This window comes from Python bivittatus, unplaced genomic scaffold (genome assembly GCF_059951505.1).
Source record: "Python bivittatus isolate LINGU-HERP-01145 unplaced genomic scaffold, Pbiv_v1 ctg000160_np1212, whole genome shotgun sequence".
Classification (NCBI taxonomy): Eukaryota; Metazoa; Chordata; class Lepidosauria; order Squamata; family Pythonidae; genus Python; species Python bivittatus.
The window spans coordinates 7,172,295-7,195,516 of NW_028277076.1; the positions used below are offsets into that span (position 1 = coordinate 7,172,295).

The following is a 23,222-nucleotide window of genomic DNA, read 5'->3' on the forward strand; positions in this document are numbered from 1 at the left end:
CCCACCACCACAATGATGCTGTTGGTCCCTAATAATCATAAAGCCCTTCAGCCATCAACTCTGGGGTTCAAATGTTATAATAACCACGTGGCCTCTGAATTCACCTTGAAATGTTGATCCATTTGAAACGGTCAGAGATCAAACTGAAATATTTTCCCCTCTAAAATATGCTTGAATATTATGCTTGACTGTCACTTCTGCCCTTGATGTGTTTTCTTTCATGTCCTTGGATTTCATTGTTGGTTAATTATGTATTTTACTTTGTATTTTATTTATAAGCCACCCTGAAAATACTGTTTATCGAAGGGTAGCATATAAATTCTTAAGTTAAATAAAATGTGATCTGACTCCCAATGTTCCTTCACTGTGGGGCTACATAAATAGAGATATTTGCAAAGTGATTTTTCCACCAAAGGTTGCACTGGGGAAATCAGGACTTGCACATTGTAACTGAGAGAGCTGAAGATGACAACCTATAAACTTTTTAAAGAGGCTCGTTCAACTCCATAAGCCCTAAATGAGATTTATGTGTTTAGTCTAGGAGGTTCTGAAGTCCTCTGGGCTTGTGCATCCAAATTCCAGAGAATACATTGTTAATTAGTTAAAGTTTATTGATTAGTCAGTCAACCATATCAAAAAACACCAGAATGCAGGAACACAACCCTCAGTTGACAAAATAAAAGGGGTACAGATGTGCAGATACAGAGCAATGTATATTCAGTGAAGTCCATCACCTTTACAAGTTATCCCAATCCTTTTAATATAATGGATTCTTGTGATGGAATGGACTTATGAAGGCCAGGCTCAGGGAAATAAGCGTGTTCTTAGCCGCCAGCAGGAGCGTGGGAAGTTCAAGAAGATGAGCCTGGCACCTCCCTGAGGAATTCACGGTGTTGTGGCTGGCTGGCTTGGGAACTAGGGTTCAGTCTGGGGAGATTTTCTGTCTGGAGGTTGTAGCTAATAAACACAACAGAACTGTATTTGCATTGTCTCTTGGAGTTCTTTGGGCTGAACCTGACCATTCTTAACTGAGCAGACTTGATTATAAATTTGGCAGTTTTGCTAACTATAGATACATTAATGCCTTGAAGGAAGTGGTTCCCCCTTCATCACAATGCTATTTTGTCTCTGTTGGAACTCACATCCAGGTTACCAGTATCAAACTATCACTACTCTTGCTTTAAAAGACAATCAGTCTTCGAGTCTGCATACTATTTGGAAAACTACAGATGTTCTCTTTTCAGGCAGGCCCTGAGATGACCAGAGTTGAGCTGGTGTGTGATCCTTCTTTTTAAAGTATGACTATTGTTTTGTATGGAATTATTCTTGCTCCACCAACCCCTCTCGCATTTCTTAGGGAAGGTTGGAAGGATTGAGCAGAATAAATAATCCAGAATCAATATCTTGATGTGTGAAAGTACAATAAATCTATTTTAGAGGTTAGGACTGTCTTGGCTAAGGTGGCATCTGATGAGGAAAGATTGTGTCCCATTCATTTGTGAAGTGAACCAGGATGGTACTACACCAACAATTGGTGAATTGTCACCCCTTAGTTCATCCTTGCCAAGTACATGTGGGATAAAAGCCTATGTTGTTTTTTGCTAACATTATAAATGGGTATAAAAACCAGACTATTACTAAAAGAACTGAAGAATTACGGAACAAAAGAATGCTGAAAGTAATAACATTAAGCATGCTGTTGAAATAAGGTTTACACTTTGGTTCAAAGTGTGGTCTCTTTTTCTAACATGATTGTAGCATTGAGTGTTTCACTCTTGCTCAGCAGCTTCTAATTCTGGAACACGTTTCATATATTTTTCTCGGAGCTAAGATTGCTATGTTGACTATTACACCTTAATTTCAGGCTTTGTAAAACTGCTTTTTTGGGGGGGGGAGGAAACATACATGGTCTTTCCCCCCCAGAATGTTTGGTAGTTGTAATCGCTTTCTCCGTATTGACATCCTCCAGATGTGTTAGAGAAGACTGACACTGTAGTTCTTGCTTCCAATTTGCAGACATCATTTTAAGGAACATTAACTCTGATTAAACTGATATCCCAAGGACATGCCACTTCCTCCTGTTCCTTAATGTGTGGATTGCTAACCGACTGGTTTTGGTAGTCGTGGATTGTTGTGATGTCCAAATGGGCAAACTATAGCTTGTGCTTTACATCTAAACGATATTTTGAAAGGGCTTCTCCAGCCACGGATCAACAGTGGAACTAACCATAGCCTTCTAATTCAAATGCCATAGCACCATCATAGCTTTTGAAGGCACCTTGAACAACAGTGCCTTTCTTCATAGCAGTCCAAGTAAAGGTTGCTTTTTTTTTTAATGGAAATGGGTCAAACAGTTGTTTCAGTATAGCCCCTTAATTCTTTAAATAAGGCAGAACATGTTGTGGCATTCCTTCTAAGATGGTTGGAAGCTTCCAGATGTTTAGACCCTTCAGAGACAAAGGAATATTCCCTACTACTGATCTTCTGCAAAATAAGGTGTGGTAGGCAGACTTCTGCAGCTATGAAACACCAACCCATTTAATTGAACCCATTTACTTAGATGTTCCTTCCTTTAAGTAGCACTGGAGAAAGTTGGTCAACAGCTGTGGAACAAAATGTTCATAGTGCTTCATCTACACTATAATCCTTTAAGGGTTAGGAAGCAACTGGGGAGAGGAGCATTCGATCGTTTTTGGAGGGAGGGAGCAAGATTGTATCACAAATATGGGCAAGACCGAGATTATTCATTTTTCTCAAGTGGTGGGAAGGGTTGTCGGTGGCATCAGATCCATTGACTGCAATGCCTGATATCCCACTGGTGATGGTTATATCCAGCCCAAACTATCTTGAAAGAAAGCAATGGCAAACCACTTTTCATATTCCAAGGATATGGATGGGTGCATGAATGTATTAGGAGTTGACTTCACTTGAGAGAGATGTTACCTCTTTAACTCTAGTAGAAGTGAGGCCATGGCATAAATGTGACAGTCATTGCAAAATTATCTACTAGGGTCTGTTTGCCAGCTTGCCCTCTTGAATGGAGTATCTGTAGCTGGTTGCCAAGGGGAGTGGCAAAGACAGAACTCACCAGCTCATTTTTAATATCAGGAAATCATTCAGAGCCCTTGATTTATGTTGACTTTCTAGCAGGCGGTATGGCAATTAAGTTAGATTAATGAAAGGTAAATTCCAGCCTCTCCATTTTTTTAAAAAAAAGGCCCTTGTAAAAGGGCCTAATTAGCATGTTTGTTTGTTTAGCCTCTAATGGCTTAATTGCAGCCTACCGTGCTATTTACAAATAGGCATCATTAGAGAGGGATAAGCTTGAGAAAACAAAGTGTAATGTTGGTACCAGCAGCTGAGGAAAGAGGTGGCTACCGAAAGAATGATTAGAAAAATAACTAGAAAGTAAGACGAAGGTTTTATCATGGCTGTTTATTGCACGGATGGGGTTTTCAGCCAATTAACGGGGCATAACAGGGAAGAAAAACATTGGCAGTGCAGCTCCTTTTGTGAGATTTAAACTGTTGGCTTCTTTGGGGTAACCAGGCAGAGTTTAAACATAACTCGGAGCCTTTGTGATCTCCTAAAGCGAATGAGATCCAGGTGTATCTCGCTGGTCAAGTAACAACCGGAATGATGCTTAGAGGAAGAAGTTCGAGCTAATTGGGGGGGGGGGGGGCGCTTCTCTTTAATGGCAATGTAGGAAGCCAATTTCTAGGCCAATCTGCAACAAGGGATTCATTTTCTGCATGTGATTGCAACTGAGTATGATCACGGCGATTCTAATACTGGATTTTAAAAGGTAGCCCCGGGCAGAGTTTCTCCAGCAGGCGCCTCTCTTGTTCCTGCCAACCTCCCTGCCCCACTCCGCCTTTTGCATCCGTTTAAAGACGCTTTTCATTTTTGCACAAGATTAAAGGAGGCTGTTATGCTGCGAAGCCAAGCACCCACCACCCTCATCATCTTTATTCTCCAGAAAGCCCTTGGATCCTGCATCTGCAGTCTTAGAAAGTGAAAACGGGAATGATCGTAGCCCAGTGGAACAATCCCCAAAGAGCTACAGAAAGTGGTAGGGAGCAATTTCACACATTTGCAGATAGAAAATGAACGTTTGTATGTTGTCTCCAAAGGCCGCTGTTTTATGAATGAACAAACGTGTTTGTTTGTTTGTTTGTTGACTGCCCACAACGGGGTCTTGATATGTCAGACATGCCCACAGATCTAAGAAGGTTGAAACCCCTTGGTTTGCAGTTTGGTGTCCATAGTATTTTATTATTTTTCTCTTTTTGCTTCTATATTTCTGAGAAGGTCAGATGCCTATAGGAAAGTAATGTCAGACTGGGTTTCAGCACCATGGATAGCTTCTAGGAGATGTTTTGCCTTTTTTTAATCCTTTGACCAGATTTCTGGTTGCATTTAGTTGACCATGGTGGGTGGGTGGGAGGAAGGAAGGAGCAGAGTCTGAGTTAATATTTGGGTGGTGACCACCCAAAAATCCCAGCCATAGGCTAGTCTCAGAGGTGGGGAAAAAAAAACATTGGAAGAGAAGATCATGACCACTTGTTGCCAGGAACACTACATGGAGGGGATGAGTTCATCTCAAAGGAGATGTTCCCTATTCCCAGGTTCTAAGCCTCATCTTCCTGAAGATTGGAGATTCTTCATGAAGGTGTAGCCCTCTTTTTCTCTCCTGGGCCAATTCTGCTGCAATTCAGGAATGAAGTCATGACTTAGGAGTAGCAGGCAGGCAAGCTCAGATGTCTTTTTCCAAGGACAGTTCCTCTGCTGAATTTCTTGGGCACCCTGGGTTCCTCATAATCCAGTTAGAAGCTGACCGGTTTTGACAGTTTTTCAGAAACAGCAAAGTTTCAGATAATTTGCAAGTTTTTGAGGTAGTGCAGTTTTCCACTGCTGGAATATATTCCAACTTTCATGGGAATTTTTCCACAATTTAAAAACTCATTCTTTTAATAACATGCCTTAGTCATACAATGCATCTGATTCATCCTGGGTAATAGAATAGGCACAATATTAGTTAACTCTAAATCAGGGTTTTACTTTACTTATTGAGGTGGTAGTCTCAGGTTCCAGTAGTAATGCATGGCTGTGAGAGCTGGACCATAAAAAAGGCTGAGTGCCGAAGAATTGATGCCTTTGAACTGTGGTGCTGGAGAAGACTCTTGAGAGTCCCCTGGACTGCTAGGAGGTCAAACCAGTCAGTCTTAAAGGAAATCAACCCTGATTGCTCATTGGAAGGATCGATAATGAAGCTCAAGCTCAGATACTTTGGCCACCTAATGCGAAGAGAGGACTCTTTGGAGAAGACCCTGATGCTGGGAAAGATTGAAGGCAAAAGGAGAAGAGGACGGCAGAGGATGAGATGGTTAGATAGCGTCAATGAAGCAATGAGCATGAAACTGAGCAAACTCAGGGAGGCAGTGAAGGACAGGAAGGCCTGGTGCGATGTGGCTCATGGGGTCACGAAGAGTCGGACACGACTTAACGACTGAACAACAACAAGTCTCAGGAAGATGAGTTAGATATAGAGCTCTCCAGAAATGCAACAATTTTCAGGGCCTTCATCTTTCTCCCCATTAGGGTGATGCCTAATATAGTGAAATGTGGGCTTAAAATATTTATAGATATTACAATAGAAATATTTTCTGAGTAAAGCTTCAGGTTTCTTTGAATATAATGTTTAAGGCAGACTAAATGCATTACACTGATTTACGCTTCCCGTTAATCAAATATTTTTAATTCAACAACTTTCAGCTATTGGAAAAAACACAGATATTTGTTCCCATGGAATTCACAAGGCATGCTTTTTTTCAGACTTGTTAATTAAATAGAGTATAAATGACATGTTATATTAGATTTCCCATCAGTTTGGAGCAACAGAAGGGTTCAAGAATGCTGTTATGGCTGCATTTTTCTCTGTAACCATTAAATAAATGCTTCCTAGGGCCTTGAGAATCCTGGTTATGAAACAAGCGTCTAGACAACTGCTCATAATATAAAATATTTTAAGTTTTATTTAAAAAAGAGAGAGAAAGAAGGAAAGTGAAGAAGAAGATGACCAACAGCAATGTGGATGGAGGCAATTAGAGTGGTGATGGGTACAATTTTGGAAGACCTGAAGGACTTGTTTGGGGACAGAAGATCTATGTATGTGGTTGCTAAGAGCTGACACCGACTTAATAACACATAATCAGTGCAAAGATCTAACTTTCTGGAGAAGGCTCTAATGCTGGGAAAGGTGGAAGGAATTAGAAGAAGAGGACAACTAGCGGAAAGGTGGGTGGGCTTAGTTACAATGGTGATGGGTGCAATGTTGGAAGACCTGAAGGACCAGGTTGGGGACAGATCATCCTGAAGAAAATTTATCTGTGTGGTCACTAAGAGTTGGTAAAGACTTGATAACACATATTCAGTCAAACGCTCATAATATAGAGAGTTGGGGACAACTTAGTGGAATTTCTGGGTTACCAGTCAAATTCAGAGGAATCACGTCTTTGTTGCAAGGTGGAATTAATGTTTAGATTTAATTGCCTTGAAATGTGATGGTGATAATTGGGTTTGGAACAGGTTTCCCCAACTTTGCAAAAATGACCTTTCATTACTTTGAAAGGTACAACTTTCTGTATCCAAATTCTGTTGCTTCAGAATTTTGTAAGTCAAGTTTTGGAGAAATCTTCGGAAAGCAAGAATGCCTAGTTTGAATGCTTGGGTTTTGCCCTTTAAAAAAAATAAGATGGGAATTTTTTCAGAGTCTTAAATCCTTCAAAATGTAACATCAGCTGGATGAAAAGATTATAAATCTCTTTCCATTTTTGTGCAAGGCCTGTGTCTACATGATTCTGGCTTTTAAAATGTTAAGGTTGGGGTATAAGACTAAAAAAAAGGTGGGTTCTGTATCTGTCTCGCTTGCATTTTTTATTTCATTATACTTAATCAGTATTCACACCAGGTATTTTCCAATTCCTGTCTCATTAACTCAAATGACAGTGCAACTTTACTTAGAGAGGATTTTTTTTTTTTTCCAAATTCCAGGTTCCTTGGGGAATTTTCAGTATGTCGATTTTTTGTTTTTATTTTTTGTTGGTAAGTATTTAAAGATAATATAAATGTGATCGCCTTTCGTCCTCTAAAATCAGCCAGGGGCTTTAGATCTTGACAACGAACATTAGCATGATGGTATTTAAAAACAAGCTAGGAATGTAGCAATAACAGACAGAAGGTTACATGCTGGTTTAACGTGCAGCCATTCCATTTTCAGCTCAAAGAAATGTGGGGCATTTTCCCCCCCATTCATATTAATTGAATTTTAGAGTGACCTTGTACATGTATTGATTTGAATTAAAATTTTCTACATCAAGGTCGAGCTGGCACACATCCTACAGGCTACATATTAAAAAGCCAAGTACTGTGTCTATCAGAGTATCGATAGAAGTAACTGAAATTTAATAGGGGGAAGTTGGCCTCAGAGTTTTCTTTTTTTAAAAAAAAATGTCTTTGTTATGCAGTTTAAGCAGTGGCTGGTCTTCCAGTGAATGGAAGGCAAATACTGTGAATTTTGGGGATTTAGCATTTGGGGGGATAGGAGCTACATGCGAGAGACTAAATACTATATCTGTTTTGCATACAGGTGGGCAATCTATTTTAGAAAAACTAAGTGTAAACATGTTCCCTTATGGGCATGTATTTCTCCCTTTTAACTATTTCTGCCATAATTAACACTTTAAAAAAAAAAAGGTCAGACACTTCTCTGGATGAGTTTTACAGATTGATGAGATCTGCAAATTTCTTTCTAAAAAAATCTATTACCTTTAACAGATTCACAACCTCTTCCCCAGGGGTCAATGCCTCCTGGAGTATTTTACACTGTACTTTAAACGTTGCAAAATAAATAATCAGATCATGAGATTATTAACGTAATGAGACAAAACCAGTTTGAGTTAATTAGCAATTCGGGTAAATTAAGTAAAGGTGGAGGGGAATGAATAAAATTCTTAACATTCCGTGCCGAGGGGGCTATGTAGACATCTCCAGAACGGGATTTTGAAGCATGCTTCAACTGCAGAAGAACATTCTGATCTTTCACTGGTGGATCTCAGTTTAGATGCAGGAGTAGTTTGTATGGATTTAGGTGGTCTTTCCCATAGATATGGTGCCCAACTGCTTTGGACATTAAAGGTTAAAAACAGGGGGGATCAGAAATGAATAGATAAGCTGGTATTTCTGGAAGAGAATAGGTATAATAAGTTCTGGGTGCCTACCTCCTTACTAATATTTAGCATTCCACACAGTCTTATTTCCTGATTGGAAATGAAGATTGTTTTTACAAAACTAATTGATTTCTAGCTTGGGTTGCTGCTCAAGTGGCTAGCCATAATAATTATAATGATAAAACAGAAAATTGCCCTCCCCTCCAACATAAAAGCAAATGGATTGAAGCTCACCAAGAAAAGTACAGTGAAAAAGGAAGACAATGGAATGAACAGGACCCACAGCTCAGCCCCAGAACCAAATGTGGTTGTTTAAACTTTTTTTAAAAAAATCTATCAGAAAAATAACATAGAAAGGGAGCTGGCTTTGTGGTCCATCTTGAACCCCTGCCAAATGGGCCTCTGATGGTGATGACAAAGAAGGAAGTCCTCCAAGATCTTAAAGGTGGACCAGCTGATTTGGGAGAACATGGCCTCTCCATCAACGCTAGTCCAAATCATGTAGTTTTGTGGGATCACAACCAGCTCTTTGAACTGAAATCAGAAACAGATTAAGATATAGTGAAACTGCAGAGTCAAGGAAGTTCCCATGTAACCATACAGTTGGCTCTAGGCAGTAGTCTAGCTGCAGTATTTTAGACTGTCTGAAGCTTCCAGACATTTTTCAAGCATAAGTTTGCAAGCAAAAAGCCGGTTCTTCCTTTTAAAATTAGACCTCGGCGTCATAGGCTGGTGGTTTTCAGCCAGTGATAGTTGGACCACCAGTGGGATTCAGAAGTAGCTTACATTCAGCAATTTCTTGAAACTTTAGTCTTTAAAACTGAATGTAAATGATAAATGGGATAACCAAATAGCTGTAATCATATACTTTCTCTTGTTGGAGGAAAAAGTGGGGAGAGATTGATTTTATCATGGTAGGATTTGGATTCTTTGATGGAGCAGTTTGATAGAATGTTAGATGTGAAAGTCTGAGAACAAATTACCACCCTCTTGTGCGTCTGCTTAAAAGCAGCCTTCCTTGCCTTGCAAGAAAACAGCATCTCTTTTAAAATGGCACTTGTCAGTTGCAATTTATGTAAGCTCTTCCATTTTTAATATCTCTATTTTAACATCAGGATGTCCTTTCTTCCAGGAAAAGTTTCAGATCATGCTAATCAGTTAGTTAAATCTTGCTACTCTAATAATAATGCCCTTCGCTCTGGAATGGATGAAAGAGGAGGAGCTAAGTATGGAGAACCTCCTTTCTCTCCATCATCATCTTCTCATTTTGCTGAAGCTTGAGAATTGGAGAGTTAATGCTAGTGATAAGTCAAGTGAACTCTGCACTCAAGTCCTTGGAATGTAGCAGCTGGGGTGTCTAAAGCAGTATTTCCCTAGAGTCATACATAATAATCATCCATGGGGGATGCCTGTGATCTGCCGTGGTGTACCCATGTCATTGTGATGGAATGGAATTATGAAGGCCAGGCTCAGGGAGATAAGCATTTTCTTAGCTCACTAAGAGAGTGTGGGAACTACAAGAGGATGAGGCTGGCACCTCCCTGAGGAATTCACGGTGTTGTGACTGGCTGGCTGGGGAGCTGGGGTTTCAGTCTGGGAAGAGTGATGTCAGGGTTAGCCCAAAGAACTCCAAGAGAATCAGTTCAGCTATGTTTATTAGCTACAACCTCTAGCAAGAATCTTCCCAGACTGAAACCCCAGCTCCCAAACCAGCCAGTCACAACACCGTGAATTCCTCAGGGAGGTGCCAGCCTCATCCTCTTGTAGTTCCCATGCTCTCTCAGTGAGCTAAGAAAATGCTTATCTCCCTGAGCCTGGCCTTCATAATTCCATTCCATCACAGTCATCATGGTAGCCTGGCGGAGCTGAAATTACAGGCATTCTCAATGATTGAACATTGCTGACTTACAACCAAGGATATCCCAAGACTTGCAAGTTGCTGTCCCGTAGCAGGTGTAGAGTTTTTAGATGGCTGGTCCATTTCTCCCCAGATGAAAGAGCTCAATTAAAGTGGTTTGATGTCCCTGCTCTTCCTTCTGAGCGTTTTGGATGCCAAAGGAGGGTAAGCCAGGATGTGTAAGAGGAGTTGTTTTGCTTTCCCGCCCCCCACCAAGAGGAAGGAAGAGAGACCAAGGCCCAGAGTCATTTTAACGAGATGGGCAGTGACAAATTTGAGAAAGGGAGGAAGGAAGGAAGGAAGGAAGGAAGGAAGGAAGGAAGGAAGGAAGGAAGGAAGGAAGGAAGGAAGGAAGGAAGGAAGGAAGGAAGGAAGGAAGGAAGGAAGAAGAGCAAAATGTTAGTGGCCCCAGTTGCTTCTCTACTCCAAGCAAGGGAGGGGAGAAGAGAGGCAAGACAACCAAGGGAGTTCCTTGGGAATTGTCTTCTTCTCAGACATGGACCATGGAGCCAAATCCTTGCTTACAATGGAAGAATGGTGCTCCAATTAATGAAATCAAACTCAAATGGTTCCAAAACATTGTCCACCAGGCAGGAGACAGACTGTGTTGAGAACCAAGAAAAGATGCTTCCCAATCCATATGCCTGCCTTCTCCACCCTCAAACCAGAGGTTGGTAGACTTCCAACTCCCATCAGCAGCTGCTGCTGGTTTCCCTTACCTGTCAGCCTGGTCTGCAAAGTCAGGGATCCAAGAGGGTGGACAACTGCAATGATTTACTTCTGTCTTCCATGCACATGGCCTGTGTTCTCCATGTTATCAATCCATGATTACGTTGTCATCATTCTTAGTTCTTGGCTTCCCTGAAGATCTCTTTGAGTTTCTTCACTCTCAGTTTTGATCCTCAGCAGTCATCGAAGAGCATTTACAAAGTGGTGGCTTCTATTCTTAGATGCTACCTGTTCGTTAAGGCTTTTTTCCCCCCACTGCCCCCACTTACTGAACTACCGGTGAAAGGCAAATAAATCAGTAAAGCCAAATGGTAAATCATGACATTATTCTGTGAACCGGTTTACACATCACGCTTACACCAGCTTCATTTTCACCATGGCTTCTTGCAGGGTATAAGCAAGGTCGGTATTTTGCATGGGGAGCAATACTGCTGTTCTCTTAAGCATGCTGTGAAACACTCTCGCTGTTTTATGTGTGATATACGACTCACCTGTTTGGGAGGAAGCTAACTACAATGATTCATCATGCAAACCCTTTCAAGATTTCCGCATGCCAGAGGCTCATAGTTGCTTGGCAGCCCCCAGCTCCTGGCCATGCCTTGGCGGGGCTGTTCGTGGAACGAATGGCCATCTGTGGCGGATGTCGGAGGGGTTGGACTACAACTCCCATTGTCCCACCCTATGGGGTGACGGGGCTGATGGGCATGGATAGCCTTTTGCTTCATTTATTCACAGGAGCAATTTATGAGCCCGCCTGTCTCATAGCAATGCCTTGGGCCAGCGGGCATAGGGGAACACCAAAAAGCAATAAAAATAGGAACAACCTGGGGTCTAAAATGAATTCCAATTGGCAATCCAGAAGAACCACCACCAAACCAATGAACGCTATGATTTAAATGCTGGTTTTTATATGCTTTTGTACTGTTGTTATTGTTTCTGAATTGTTGTCTTATCTGTCAGCCGCCCAGAGTCACATATATGAGATGGGTGGCTCTATAAATGGGAATAATACATAACCCATAACATCAGATTATCTTCATTCTGTTGCCTCCCTTCTGGATCTGGCACTTAGGATCTCGTGTGACTGCCTCTGATTTTCAAATCCTCCCCGTTTGCTTTTCCAATCAGCACAACAGCTGCTGGTTTTCTAGGGTCAACACAACCTTGGCGTGAAGTTGGAAGCTTTTCATATTGCTGCACCTGTTGTGAAGAATTTAAGCAACAGTGTTTACAAGCTTATTTGAGCACCCGCAGTGCCTAAACGTTTGGCAGATCTTAATGTACGTGGTGTAATGTAATGGTATGTGGGCAAGATCTTGGGAGACTGGGCCAAGAGATGCTGCCTTGGGAACAGTCAGATAAGAGACGGCATAGCCCTCAGCTGGATAGCGGGTGGGGCAAGAGGCTCAGAAGAGACCCTCCCTAATTTCTCAGGCTGTAAAAGAGGCAGCAGGAGAATTGTACTTCCAACTTGCAAGACTGATGTTGGTCTTGCTAGGTAGACCAGACACGAAACAGGACCACATCAAATGAAAGGAGATGTGAGTCACGTAGATGCTTACTGGTTCCACGTTTGCTTACCATATTGCAAGTGAAAACTCTTTATTTGTTTTCGATATACTATATAACCTGGTGCATCTTCTGTATTTGCATGTTCACACTTGCCCTCTTATTTTTTTGTTTTGTTTTGCAGGTGACCTTGGGAAAGGTGTTGAAAGTTATAGTAGTGATGAGAAGCCTCTTCATCGACCGGACAATAGTCAAGGGTTTTCATGAAAATGTCTACACAGAAGATGGCAAGGTGAGCATCACTTTTGCATCTCCTTCCTTGTGACATTATTTGGAGTACTGTAGAAGGATTGTACTAGCACCCCATATCATCAAGAAGCCTTGATGGTGGCATGAAAACTACTACCTCCTGTAATCTCCTCCTCTCCCTCTCCTGACCCACAGACTTCAGGCCATCCATTAGTTTCCCAAGCCTTCATGCTTTTCTTGAATTTCTCATTCATCATCTATGACCTCATTATTCCCATTGATCAAGGGAACGTGGAGCTGTTTCTCCCAGTGTTTTGGTAGCCTCAAGAGCGCAAGACTCAGAATTTTCCTTTTTCCTACAAATTATTGGAAAATCTTGCAGCTGTTTTATCCATGCTTAGATCACCTCTCCTGGGAAGGACCAGGCTAGTCCTCTGTAGGTTGAGCTTGACAGTAGATGTGGCATTTCAGATACTAGCCAGAGAAACATGAGCCTCTGCAAGGGATTTGCTTCCTGAAAAATTAATCCACCCTGAACCCCTAAGTTCTCTTGACTCCGTACGCTCCATGTGGCTTCGAATAGAGCTTTACCAGATGTTAAGCGGACCTGACAGCTTTCAACTCTACAATTCTATGAATTCTGCTTCTTTCTTCCTAAGACATCCACCTAGGGTTATCCTTTCCTGAGCCACAAGAAAAGATGATCTCTACCGCTTGGATTCCTCACCCCCTTCTCTATCTATTAAAACACAAGGTTCATTTTAACCAGATGGGCTCTTGTCACCCATAGGCCATGTTATAATGAGGACAACAGTTTGGGTTCTTCTTTTAGAAGATGACAGGAAGGCCTGGCGCAATATGGTTCATGGGGTCACGAAGAGTCGGACACGACTTAACGACTAAACAACAACAACAACAAAGTAGTAGTAGTAGTTACATCACACAACGTTCCATTAGATACTGACCCAGAGTTCTTCTCCATAAAAAAAAAAAGGCTGCTCGGATGGAAAGAACCAATTGTTTCATTTTCCAAGGGTTTTTTTTTTAGCTCCTGCTTGGGGAAAAGACTTTGAAAGGTGTCTAAGTAACACACCTGGCTTGTGAAAGGCATGCCACACACCCTCAGCACCTTCTCCTGAGGAAGAAGAATGGATCAATTTCCCCATGTAATTGGCTGACAACATGAGTCAGAAAATTGCACTTGCATTTCTAGGAGTCCAGTGACTGCATTGTGTTGTTACAACATCAGGGAAGAGGCGTAAGATAAAATCTCCTTTGTGTTGTCCTCAACCCCTGATGCCTTCAAGGCCTTATTCATGCAGTCTTCCAGGCAACAGGATACAAATATCCCATTGTTGCTTTCTTCTAGGAAGTTATTTTCAATTTGCCAGTCCGCCCTCCAGCCGTAGGATCTCCTAATGGTCTCTCACCCATTAACCAAATCCAACTTTGCTTAGCTCAGCCAAAATTGGCCAGTTATGGCTACCTACCTGGGCAGAAGATATATGGCTTTATTTAACTTACCCCATCCCAGCCCCCATGGAGTTGCTCTGTGGGATCAATGAAGAAGGATATAGCAGCAATTGATCCAGGACACACACATACATGCATGAATGTATGTGTGTGTGCATGTATGTGTGTATGTGTGTGTATATATATGAATTGTATGGTATAACATTTGGAGCACAAGCAAAGTTGATCATTCACTCAAACGTTTAGACTTTACATTAGCACACGATACAGGAAATGCATTGCAGTGATTCTGTTCCTCACTGACTATTGCGAATAATGCTAATGCAAAGTTATATGACCCCCCTTTCATTGGGGGAAGGGGGAGGCCTTGGGACTTCTAATATGAGGCCCAGGCAAAGCAACATCTACAGCTACCTGTAAACGAATAAGAAAATGGAAGTGTTCCATTCACAACATTTGTAGGTAGTCCATTTCAGGCAAGGCAGAGAAAATCAATCGCGTGTGCTGTCAGATTTTGCTGATGGACCCATCTCCTTTTGGTTGGACACCTCCCCAAATAGAGTGACTCTCAGCTATCTCTTTCCCATTTTCTGGTCTTTGAAGAAGTTAATTGCATTTCCATTTGTTGACAAGAAGTTCCTTTTCTATCTGTGCTGACCCTCTGATCTGCTTCATTGATCTGGATAGCAGATTTCTGAGAATTTGGTATTGATAGAAATAGATCTTTGCTTTGGCCTCTCAGCTGGGACACGCTTTTGCCACCTTCCTTGCCATACATCCTTGCTTGTTTAGAGGGTGCAAATGGGGGTGGGATAGGATTTGGCTGTTGCCATTCCCTTAAATACTTTCATCTACCTGGACAGCTCTCTTCCAGCCTCAGCATTTATCTTCTTCCTTGGTAGACTTGACTTTGGTTTTGTACTTTGCAACTGCTGTTCAAGGTCTTCATGAGAAGATGCTCTCAGTTTTGCTTCAGCCATTCCAAGGTGTTTCCACACCCTCCTCCATGCATGCACTAAGATGTTTGTCTATAGCTCAGTAGCAAAGTTGACTAACGTACATAAGATGCCTGTTAGTGTAGTCTGCCTAACTTCACAACATCACTCCCTCCAGAAGAACACCCAATTCTGGTTCTTCTCTTCCATGTTATGAAGGGTCTTCTAAAATTTATGGCTTTGGGCAAGAAAAATAGATGCTAAGGCTGGAGTCTCACATTGCAACTTCTTGGTATCCACCACTCACATTGCCCAATCATTTGTTTTTACTTTTCTATCACTTCAGAGTGAACTTAGAGTCATTGCTCTGTTGTAATGGTATGTGGGAATGACCTTGGGAGTCAGGGCAATGAGTCGCAATCATCTGGTTGTGTTTCCTGTCTGGTCTTCCTCATAAGGCTGACATTTGTTTTAACAGCCTAGATCTTTTTTTTTAATGCAGAAGTAGATTTACTTGCAGTTAAGTCATATTTTCTTTGTCTAACAAGATTGTACTTTGATTCAGTCGCTCATTCATTCATACAGTCAATCAATTTAGGTGTCACCTGATTTCCAAATGACTCTTTACTATATGCTTCTGCTTAAAAAAAAAAAAATGAAAGTTACTTGAATGGCTTAGCTTGTAAGAAACGTTAAGCCAACTCTCTTCTATCTTCGGTCATCTTTTGTGCTATTTTCTGCCTGCTATTGGGTTACCCCCAGCTTAAATTTAGACCGTACACAGTTGACAGAAAGGAGAGGTCTTTTTTTTTGTAATCCTTTTCTTCTCCAAAATGCCTTGGAGCTGTATATGAGATAATAAAAGTAATGACAGTATCATAGAAAAGAAAGATGGTGTCCCGCGTAGTGTAAAATCAATGTTTAAATGCAGTCTAGCCTTAGAACCTCCATCTTGCATTTTTGCCCACCATAAAGCTGGTCTCTATGTACCATGACTTAAAAAAAATTCTCCTGGGCTTATTCTCAATCAGATTTTAATTCAGAGCTCGGGATATTTACAAAATGGAGAGTTGAGTTTGGTAAATGTTTGTTGTGGCTTTGTTGTAATCAAAGCTTGACAAAAGGGTTCCCCCTAACCTCTCCAGATGGTGTCTACAAAATTCAAAAATACAGAAATTAAGGTGTGTTTTTTTTAATCTCATGAATCTTTACCAAGTCAGCCCTCATGAATCTCCATAATGATTTAAAGTGCAAGTGTTTATCTGGGATAAAACAGTCCATTGGAAAGGTTTTCTGTGCATGAAAAGGTTGCAAAGCCCTGTTTTAATACTTTCTGTCAAATTGAATCTGACTTGGGCTGTGGGGAGAAAAAAAACCCACATTTCATATGTCGATTGCAGTGACATATAGAATTGGGTAGGACAGTTTATAGGCAAGGTCTGGTTAATCTCGTATGTTCTTGAGACTGAGTGAATGGCATCCTGGCCAGGTTGCTTTGAAAAAGAAGCATTTAAGTGATATCGAACAAGGTTATTCTAGCAATTCAGGTAACCTATATTAGGATAGAGAAGTCATCAAAGACAGGTTGAAACAGAAAAGGTAGAGATTCGTGAAGAGCAGCATTGTATTATCAGTTGAAAAACTCCATCTTCCCCAGCAAAACTGGATTATGTACCACCAAGTTGGTGTCAACTCTTAGCAACCAAGAGAGTTTCTGCAGGAGGATCTGTTCCCAACCTGATCCTTCAAGTCTTCCAAAGGCAATCCGTGCTTATTTTAGCTCATATAGCACCATTCCTGTGGATTGCAGGATTTTGGGGTGTCAAGGGGCCGATCTCTTCTGGATGGTTTGGAAGAGGGGGTACATTCCAAAAGGTAGGTGGGACCAAGCCCCCAAACTACATTTGATGTAATTTAATTTGAATGTATACTTATTTCACATGATGTCAATTAAATGCACTGAACAGGATTACTCCACATGTATTTAATAATTACCCTGGTGAAGTGAAGCCATCCCAGAGTCAGGCTCAATTCTGGTGTCTGCATCTGTGCCCCCCCTTTTTTTCATAGAGATACAAAAATGGTTTGCCATCTTTTTTTCCCACTTCCCAGTCTTACCTAAACCCCCTGAATCCCCAGGTGGTATCCCATCCAAGTACTAATCAGAGCCAGCTCTGCTTATCTTCTGAGATCAACCAAGGTTGAAGAAATGCTGCCATCTGCTGAAGCTTAGGAGATACATCCATGTTGTTTTCTTGGCAAGAGATGAAGCTGGTAAACAGTGGTGCTGAGAAGCATGGAAGATTTCATGACAGTTATCTTCCTTCTATTATGAATAATATCTCCCTCAAATCAAGTTTGGCTCCTGGTGATTTCATGGACACATTCATCGTTTTCTTGGATTTGAGATTGCCTTCTTCCTAACTTAGAACCTGGGTTCTCCTGCTTCTCTGACTATGCTTAGTTTTCTAAGATCGGAAAATCAGTTGGGTACTACTCTTTAGCTAGACCACTTTCTCACATTAAAGTCTCATTAAAAATCCAATTGGATGGCAACTTCTGAAGGTTCTCAAGAGGGCCACACCAAAGATTCTGGGGGAGTGCAAGTGATCTTAGACTGGTGAGTAATAAACTTTGTTGTGATCTTATGGATGTGAAAGAGAGGAAGATCATCCATTCCTGCCCTAAGAAGGTTATAGTCTGTTGAAAATCTGGATTTTGAATTGTGAGAAGAACCATATCCTAGGAAGAGTGTACATGAGCCCATGCATGTTATATACTAGAGATGAGGAGAAAATGGCTTTTGAAGAGAGATTGCAAAGGAGCAGCAACAAAATGCCTCGAGAAAATTTTCCAGGAATTAAGAGGGTAGCCAAAAGAAATCCAAGTTTATTTTTGTCCTGCGCTCCTTGAAGTTGACCCTTTTACAAAATACTATTAACTGGCATTGGTTTTAGAAATCTCAAGCAATCAATAACACTTTGGTTTACCTGGAAATAAGACTCACTGGCCAACGCAAGACTGGAATTTCTTCAGGTCTGCTGAAACCAGTGGATTAATGTTGGATTTTTGTCCTATATGTGCACATTTTCCCTGGAACAGTGAAAAACTGCCTGTTTGTAGGGTTAGGGCTGTACTGAATATTAGACATTGAACAGGCTTGAGGTCTTGTATTCAAGTCAGATGGCTGCGTTCCCAGTAGCCTGTTGATAGTTCCTCTTTTTGGACACCATTTTTGTAAGGTGTCCTATCATCTTCATTCCAGCTATTGCTGCCCCAAGTCCCCCCAGCCCGCTGCTTCCCCTACAGACCCCATGCCTTTGAGTTAGCCCAAGGGTTGGCATGGTGCCACCTGAACTTCATAGGTATCTTTTATTTTTACCAGCAAGGCCTTCGTACAGCAGATTGTCCAAGTTCTTGAATAAATAGATGTTCTTCAGCTTCCTTGGGGAGAGACATGAAGACATTTGTTTTGCCCATCCAGTTCTGGATGGGCAAAATGAAATACCATTAAGATTTCTGTTGGGATTTGGGCTAAATCAAGGATCGAGTCCCCCAGTTGTAACAAATTGTTAAATGTGATGGAAGGGGGAATATTCTAGGCTTTCTCAAGTAGGGATCATATTAGCTTTATTTAATTATCTTTTCATAGAACGCCAAACTTCAACTACGTTGAAACAAATCTAATTTGTTTTTATCCTGGCCCCACCCTTTGCTTTCTCCTGACTCTGTCTATGCCCCCAGTCCTAAACATTCTACGTGGGGAGTCGCCAGGACTTGGCAAGTTCAGGATAAGCATACCCATGTTGCTAATGCTTGGCCCAACATATATACATATTTGCACCAGGTAGGACTCATGGGATGTTAAGCCACATGGGTTATGTTAATGCTCTGCCTTCGTTAATTACTCTGTATCAATAAGAAAAGACTGTTTTGTTCCTTCCAGCATTGAGTTGGGAGAAGGCATTGCTGTATCAAAGCGAAAGCTTCAAAGGTAGTCAGAGCTGTCTCCCAAGTAATTTCTGATCCCCGTATTCTTTCCACTTCAAAGCAGAGCAGTATGTGTGTTTGGGTGAAGGGAAGGGTGGGGGGTGAATCGGATTCCTCTAATAAGTGTTGGCACCAGCTCTGTTTGATATTAGATGCAGAGAACATTTTGATTTGTGATCGCCTTTGAAATCGTTCCGACGACCTTCAGAAAGCGGCCTCTGGTTTCTTGTGCCAGGGATGGGTGTTGGGAGAGCGGAGCGCGCGGGGAGGAAGAGCGAGAGGCCCAACTTAATTCGCATGCAGAAAGACGCCTTGAAATTGTGCTTTTCAGCAGCTTTTTTTTTTTTTAAGTTACAAATGTGTGTCTTGATTGAAAGTGAAAAGTTGAAGAATAATAGACCTGCAACAATGCATTGTTTAGCTCGTCCGCTTCATTTCGACTTGTTCTAGAATGGAGGCTTTACAGGGCCTTGCATATGCCTTACCTTCTTAAAAAAATTTTTTTAAACCTTGGGGAGCATTAAAAGCTGCCCAGATTGAATTATATTGGGCCTTGCCCGCCTTGATGTTGAGGAATTGTTCAGTACCAATTTTGATTGCGCCACCATGGCCACGTTCTTTTTCTATATAGTTCCATTTCTTTTAAAATTAAAGAACCGAAAGGGGAAAGTAAGAGATTTATCCATTGTAAGGTCCTCTAACTAGTTTTGGCAGGTGTAGCTGGAACAGAGTTTGGTGGAAGACTTCACCACAGCTCAGAAGATCATCAACGAGGGTTGGAGGAAGACAGGAAACCATCTGCTTGGCCTCTAGAGTGGCAGCTGTGCTGTGGTGGATTAGGTACCCCTTTGATCACCCAATTATGTGTGAGAAAACAGTGAACCACAGGCCTATATTATCCATCTGGTCACAAGGTGCAATGATGTAACCCATATGAGCAAAGGAGAGTTATCTTGAGTTGCGTTTTTTGCTCAGTGAAGAATCCCAGTTAATATATCCCTGATAGGTAATTGTCCAACTTGTGTTTGAATGCATTTGGCGCATTGGAATGCATGAATGTCCTTAGTTGCACTGTTGAGCTAGATCAGGACTTTTTCTCCAAGCAATCAATGGAAGTCTGCCTTCCTGTAACTTAAATCCATTACTCCACTTCCTGCCCTGCTCTCTGGAACAAGAGCGAAAAGATCTTGACCTTCTTCTTTGTCTTTTCAAGTATTTGAAGAGTGCCGTTTGATCTTCTCTTCTCAAAACCCAGTTCCTTCCATTTCTTGGCAGAGGACTTCGTTTCTTGCTGTTACCGTGATCACAGGCCCCTCCTGATTTGGTGGATTATCAGCCCACGCTTAGAACTGCCTCCTACAGTATTCCTGAGGGGTGATCTCTCTTCCTTTTGCCTCAAGTCCTATAGGGAGCCATGGAGATGACCTTGGAGAAGGCAGCCAAAGGCCATTAGGACAACAGCAGGTGCAGAAGAAGCATCCTTTGAGCCCAGGGAGGTGGGAAGTATTAGAAAAAGTCTGGCTCTCCCCAACTCCCTGGGGTATAAGAAGAAGGGAATGGAAAACACAGGTAGACTTGCAAAATTCTGTTACTATAACTCTCAATAAAGTAGAGTTCTAGTCTTCTTGTGGAGTCAGTTTCCTAATCTGGTCTACCTCGTAGAGTTACAAGCCCCTGGGGAACCACCCCTAGTCTGCATAGCCCGTTTTCTCTCTGCCTCTGCTCCCATTCCTCCTTTCATCCGCTCTCTCCTATGTCGTGCTAGTGATCGTAAGGGCATGTTGTCCGTGACCTCTGTTCTTGTCCTCTGTCAAGTGCCAGGCACATTGGGTAGAATTTGATGAATAAATAATGTCAATAACTAAAATATTAATTGAGCCGTAGTTCTGGCCAGCAGAGGAAAACACGGGGCTGTTGTCAGAGATTTGGAATTTGAAAGGAATTGGGCCATAAGTCTGTAATGGGGGGAGCGGGTTGCATAACTGGTGGAAGAAATCTTGCATCTTTTGCTGGAGTGTGACACGCAGATGGAACTGAAAGCAAAATATGCGCTTGATTATTAACGTTTAAAACTTGGAAGGGAAACCAGCCAGAGAGAACCATCTATTCAGTACAGAATCTGAGCAATGAAACTACATTCTGAATTCAAGGGTTGACAGAACAGCAACAAAGAATCTGTAACTTCACTAAGCAACATTCACAGAACCTCTGATTTAATGACATAGGTGTCACACACACGTCATTTGTAAGATTCAGTGTCCTCACTTGAGCTCTGGTGAGATCTCACACAGGAACCACGATATTTTTGCAAGGTTTGGGTGGACCTGTGTGAAGTTTTGGCTTTCTCACATGAGACCACAACAATTGCATGAAAGTTTGGGGTTTTAAAAAAGGATGATCAACAAGATCTAAACCCAGCCTGAGCTAAAGCATTAGAGCCGTTTTGATAAAGTGACTTCAGATAAGAATGTACTTGTGGAATTTCTAAATTAGATTTGGCTTTCCATATTATAATAGCAAGTGGAACTTGAGTTATTCTCTTGCATTTCATTCCATGTTATATCTTTTGATATACACATGGTTTTATTTGGGATAAATGCTCAGCAAGAATCCAAATAATTAGGGGTCCCTCCCCCCACATAAATCTGTGCTGGCTGGTTAATCCAATATTTCTGGGAGGGGTGAAGCTGTTCTTGATTTACTCCCAACTTTTCTTAAAAAAAAAAATAGCAAGTCTCTACTTGAAGTTAAAGATGGTGCATGAAACTGAACACAATTGCTTAGCGATGTCTAATTTAATTGTCTAACGTTGCCCTCTCCATAATCCTATAAGTCAAAATAAAGGTTTCTTATCTTGATGTTATAGTGTGAAAACATCCAGCTTACAGAATGTATGACTTCACTTGATTTGAACTTGGGCATAACATCTCTCCCCACTTTCCGTCTCCAGGATCTAAATATAATATTTAGCGGAGGGGGCATTTTATTTGGTCCCCACAGGGCAGTTTTCTGCCTTAATTCAGCTAAATGTTTTCTGTGTCACTTGTCACTGAATTACTTATGTTGTGGACACAAGGATGCATCAAAGCGTTGAGAGATGCCCTTGTTGTAGGCACCGTTCTGAGGCTGTTAAATATTCATATGGATCAGCACAATCTGTTCCAACTGAGTTGAAGCAATCTTGCTACTGCAGAAGGCAGGGAACTCAAGAACAACCTGCTTGAGTGAGTTCATATTGGACCAGAAAAATGTAACTCCAGGAGAAACTTTTGAAGTTCTGTACACCAAGGAGAGTTGGTTCTTTAGTTCCTGCCACAAAGAAAGCGAGATCCTTTTGAGCTTCTCAAATCTTCTGCGCTTGGAAGCTAAGCAGGGTCAGGCACGAGCAGTACATAGATTTGTTGGGAATCTCAAGGATGGAGGCTAGGCTAGGAAGTTTAGAAGTCAGAAATACTTTCTGGAAGAAACTAGCAGCAAACCCCATCTGTATTATAGCCATGAAAACAGCATGAAGGTGTCCATGAAATCCCTAAGAATCAAGCTCAAAAAGTCAGTAGCAAGAGTTTGGGCAGAACTGTTCCCAACCGGATACGCCAGATATCAGGGTCTTCATTCCTCTGAAAGTTGTGTTGTGCATAAAATTATGTATGGCTATTTGGAACAGACTGTAGCTCCAGATCCCTCCCTGAGTCTTAATGGTGAAGGATCTAAGTCTCCCTATCTAAAGAAACGATGGTTAGTTCAAAATAGGGATTGCAATTTTTTTTTTTTAAAAATGGAAACTGTAGTTACCAATTAGCCATGATCTACACAAGTCAGTCTTACAGGACCAAGGAAGGAGATTCAAACTGGGGAATATGCAGTCATGGCGCTCATCCTGAACTTCTAAACATACTTAAGGAACCAACTCTTCGGTCTTCCTCGGCCCAAGACTGACTGTAAAGTTGAAAATATTTATTTAAATTTGTACCTTCTGGACATATATCAAGAATAATTGAAGTAAAATAAGCCTATCAAAGCTTGAATGAAACTTGAGTTGTTCGAATTGCTAAGTATGCTAATACAGGATTCTTTTTCTCCCCATAGCTTGATATATGGTCCAAGTCCAACTATCAAGTGTTTCAGAAGGTAAGGTTCTTGGTTTCTAATGGGTACTTCTTGTTTACAGAAATGGAATTGACTTTTATTAAACTAATGAGGTGATCCTAGCCT

At 41.4% G+C, this 23,222-nt stretch overlaps 1 protein-coding gene across 1 annotated transcript in view; it reads left to right on the forward strand.

The window, feature by feature from the left end:
* MED27 (mediator complex subunit 27) overlaps nucleotides 1-23,222 on the forward strand; it is a 104,063-nt gene that overhangs the window by 62,591 nt on the left and 18,250 nt on the right. Inside the window, exons 5-6 of the mRNA XM_088147064.1 lie at nucleotides 12,548-12,655; nucleotides 23,097-23,138. Of these exons, the coding sequence (XP_088003190.1) occupies nucleotides 12,548-12,655; nucleotides 23,097-23,138 (150 nt within the window). The remainder of the gene's footprint in view (nucleotides 1-12,547; nucleotides 12,656-23,096; nucleotides 23,139-23,222) is intronic.